Source organism: Acyrthosiphon pisum, chromosome A1 (genome assembly GCF_005508785.2).
Source record: "Acyrthosiphon pisum isolate AL4f chromosome A1, pea_aphid_22Mar2018_4r6ur, whole genome shotgun sequence".
In the NCBI taxonomy this organism is placed as follows: domain Eukaryota; kingdom Metazoa; phylum Arthropoda; class Insecta; order Hemiptera; family Aphididae; genus Acyrthosiphon; species Acyrthosiphon pisum.
The window spans coordinates 137,899,118-137,903,321 of NC_042494.1; the positions used below are offsets into that span (position 1 = coordinate 137,899,118).

At 34.7% G+C, this 4,204-nt stretch overlaps 1 protein-coding gene across 1 annotated transcript; it reads right to left on the reverse strand.

Annotated features, from left to right (window-relative positions):
- Positions 1-2,597: 2,597 nt before the first annotated feature.
- Positions 2,598-3,882, reverse strand: LOC103307789 (craniofacial development protein 2-like). Its single transcript, XM_008180090.1, has 2 exons — positions 2,935-3,882; positions 2,598-2,861 (listed from the first exon to the last, which is right to left on the reverse strand). The coding sequence occupies exons 1-2, from the start codon at positions 3,880-3,882 to the stop codon at positions 2,598-2,600; spliced, it is 1,212 nt and encodes a 403-aa protein (XP_008178312.1).
- Positions 3,883-4,204: the final 322 nt, after the last annotated feature.

Here is a 4,204-nt window from a genome sequence, read left to right on the forward strand (position 1 = left end):
GATTCTTATAAAAAAGCTGTTACCCATTAATTATTTAATTTTAATATTGTTCTTAAACCACGAGTTTGTAGTTTTTAGTTGAATCATATTACTAATATAGATATTAATACGAGTATAACAAAATGATAGGTTGATTATTTTATAATTAATAACTACAGTTTTTATTGTATTCCAGTTGAAAAACGTACGTAATCATATTTCTTTTGTAAGAGATGATTGTCTTAATATTTATACAAAGTTTTTCATTAAACAAGCATTTTCTTACGATATTTTTTTACTTATTAACTGTTATCTTAACTATAACTTTCCAATATATTGCACTCATAATTATATCATATTTAAATATTGCTGTATATTAGTTATTCGTTAAACTGATGGATTTACCACTGTTGTCTGCGAACCGTCAGAGATCCAAAAGATGATGATTTAAATTTTAAATGAGATAGACATAGTCAATTTGCACAGTCAAATGAAATAATAATTTTATTTCAGTAATATAAATTCAAAATTGTACAGTAGTGGTAAAAGTGTGTAAGTGGCTGAGTGTGGAGTGAAGTTGCTCTGGTCCCAACAGCTTTGGTACATCTGATTATTTTTTGTTCCTGGCCCCTCTATATATGATGTCGGCTCTTTTTATATGGCCAACTCGTGCATTTGCAGCTGGTGTCTTTGGGTGAGGTTGTTTGAACGTTTTTGTTATTGTAAAGATGCAACCACTTGGTTCTGCCACTTCTAATGGTAATTTGATTCTAGTTTCCGAATGTTAGGAAGACGACTGGTTTGAGATTCCGACACGTGCGCCTGGCTGTTACATTGTTTATACATTGTGCAAGGTCAATAGATAGTGTGGAGCTCGTTGTCTAAATAAAATATAATATAATAATAATAAGAATCCGTTGGACCGTGGCTCGTGACACCACATTAAAAAAAATACATAATTAAAATTAAGTTTGCAGTTATAAGTTGTTTCATAATAAGGAGGTATCTACAGGCTACATTGTCAGTGGAGTGAAACCTTTGCGTATTGTTTGTAACTCAGGGTACCTAAATGATTGTGGAGGTAATTTGTGCGTTGTCTGTTTACAAAATCCGTTAAATGTGTTCGGCTGATTTCGCATCGTTTTTTAACCAAACAAATAGGTACCTAACAGCGGACGTATACGTACATAGTCTTAATTTTTTTGCACACGATGCTATACGAACATGTCCGTCTAATGCTGTATTTACGAGTTCCACAACGTCGACGTTGTTATAATAAGCTGATTTAATGCAAAATTACTTTGTTTATGCTTAAAATGCTTTTGAATTCAATCATGCTAAATGATTGTGTATAGGCACTCTGTTCAACTTAAGAAACATTTTCGGCGGAAACCAGTTTTCGTCAGGGCGCAGTCAGAAAACATGCGCTTGTCCCCCCACCGAATCCACTATCTGTAAGAATAGCGTGTAGTGTAGCCACGATCTTGCTCATATTTCAGACGCCTACTACATTTCTGATCTTGAACAGAGTATATTAGATAGCTGTAGAAAAAAATATTGTTAACGGAGACGGTCGTCAGACTGTATTTATATGCACACTTATACCTTTGTATACCCTGTTCAAAATAAAAAACGCATATGCGGCCACGAGTAAAACCGGTTTTGTTGCGTAAATCTATGCGCTTCTTATTTTGAACGGGGTATAGCTCATGTTATATATCAGGGATGGGCAACTCAAAGTAAATAGCGGGACACTTTTAAGTACTTTAGAATCTAGCGGGCCGCAGTGCATAGGCGAAAGCAAAAAAAAAAAAAGTCCTTCAAAATTTATTTTGTACGCTTTATAGCGGAAATTTTTAAAATAATTACTACAAAACACGAAAATAATAGTATAATAAAATTATATGAAGTACTATTATTTTTTTTTAAATTTCTGCAATCATTTATGAATAACCTATTATATTAAATTTAAAAAATGTATCATCAACATACATGTACGCAAATTCTCAACTCCCATCGGTAGATACTTATGAATCTATCTTCTTCTTCTTCTTGGTTTTGGCCTTCAAGACCATGCCGCTAAATACAAATCTTGCCATCTGTCCCTGTCCTCTGCAGCTTCTCTGCATCTGATTCCTGGATCTAACGTTTTTAAATCCTTTTTTACACAGTCTTCCCACCTCAATTTGGGTCTTCCTAAGGGTCTTTACCTATTAGTTCTTCCTCTATTACCTGTCTAACTAGAGATCCTTGCTAACGCCAGGCATGACCCCCCACATGAGTCTTCTTAGTTCTTTTTGTGATCTCTTTAACTATGTCAGGTCTCTGAAACTGTCTTTTGAGTTCATAATTATGTAATTTTCTACATTCATTTGTTTCACTGTCAAAGACCGGTCCATATATTTTTCTTAAAACTTCCTCTCGAATACTCCTAGTCTCTGTTCTTCGGCTTTCCTCAGTGCCCACATCTCAGAACCATACAGGACAATAGGTCGTAATAATGTCATATATATTCTTATTTTTAAGTTTTTAGAGAGGGTCCTCGATTTTAGTATTCCTTCTAATCCATAATACCCCTTGTCAGCTAATTGTATTCTTGACGACACCTCTGTCTTAAGTTAATTATCTTGAGTAATAATCGATCCCAGATATTTGAATTGTGATACTTTCCTAAATGTATGTCCTTCTAACTCAATATGTTGTTCTAGTCCATAATTTCTGTTATTTCTAATGACAATCAAGTATTCTGTCTTATCATCATTAACAGTTAGTCCTACATTTTCCGCGACCTTTATAAGTTTCTTTCCCAGACTTTTTAGCATCTCAATATTATTTCCTAAGAGAGCAATATCGTCTGCGTATGCTATGAGCCATATTTTTACCTGACCTAGCTCAATAATTACATTATTACTGTATTCATAATTAGCATTTCGGTATTAGCAGTTTCATAATTACTGTATCTGTGACCATTTTTATAGCATCTTCTAACACTTTCCATTTTGTATCAATTGTCTCATCTTGATTTATGTTTAAACTGTTCATAGTTTCATGTAATTGCTGCTTGAAAATTTCACATATATTGGTGTCCTTTACTTTATTCATATCGAATCTGTCCACTAATGTTCCTTTACTATGTATTAGTTTTTTGAGTTTTACTTTCAGCTTTCCTTTAACTAGGTAGTGGTCTGAATCACAGTCAGCACCTCTTACAGTTTTAACATCATGTACACAATTTTTGAACCTAGTATTTATCAGGACATGGTTTATCTGACTGACATATCTACCATTTGGTGCCTTCCACGTACCCTTATAAAGATCTTTATGTGGGAACATCGTGCTCTTTACAATGAGTCCTCCACCACTTGCAAAGTCTATAAGCCTCAGTCCATTCTCACTAGTTACATCGTGAAGGCTATGGATACCAATCATTGATCGAATTATGTTCTCCTTCCCTAACTTAGCATTGAAGTCCCCTAAGACTATTCTAATTCTATTTCGTGGGATTTCGTTTAGCGCGTGTTCCAAGTTACCATAGAATACGCCCTTCTCCTCTTGCGTTTTTTCTTCCGTGGGTGCATGCCAATTCACGAATGTGATATCGAAATATTGTGCTTCTATTGTTAACACTAATATTCTTGGGTTAATAATTTTGAATTCTCTTACTGAAGGTACTAAGTTTTTATGTACTGCGAAGCCCGTTCCAAATTGACGATGTTTATTACATTCGCCGTAGAAAATCGTTGTATCTTGAATATCTAGCGTTCCTTTATTATTCCATCTTATCTTTTGTAGGGCCACCACTCCTAGTTTATATCTCTCTGTCTCCTCAACTAAGCATTGTACTGCTTCAGGTTTAAAAAGTGTGAGAATATTCCATGTTCCAAAAGATAATCCATTTTCCATTTTCCATTCTTGTTTTCCAAAGCTCCATGATTCCGAGGTAAAGTTGTTAGTTCCTTAACAATATTTTTTCTAAGGCAGGGTTGTTAGCCCTTCGCTAAGCCCCCAACCTGGAGGGCCAGTCTACTCCAACCAATTAAGGTCATAGTAGGGCTATTGTAGTGTACTTACTAAGTGCACTGGGCGATACACACGCCACTTTCCCTACGCCAGGACTTGTGAATTTATACGTGAATACGTGATGATATATTTTGTAGGACAATTTAGGTCCTACAATTCATAGGTTGCGAATAATATGGTATAATAACAATATTAATTATTAAAT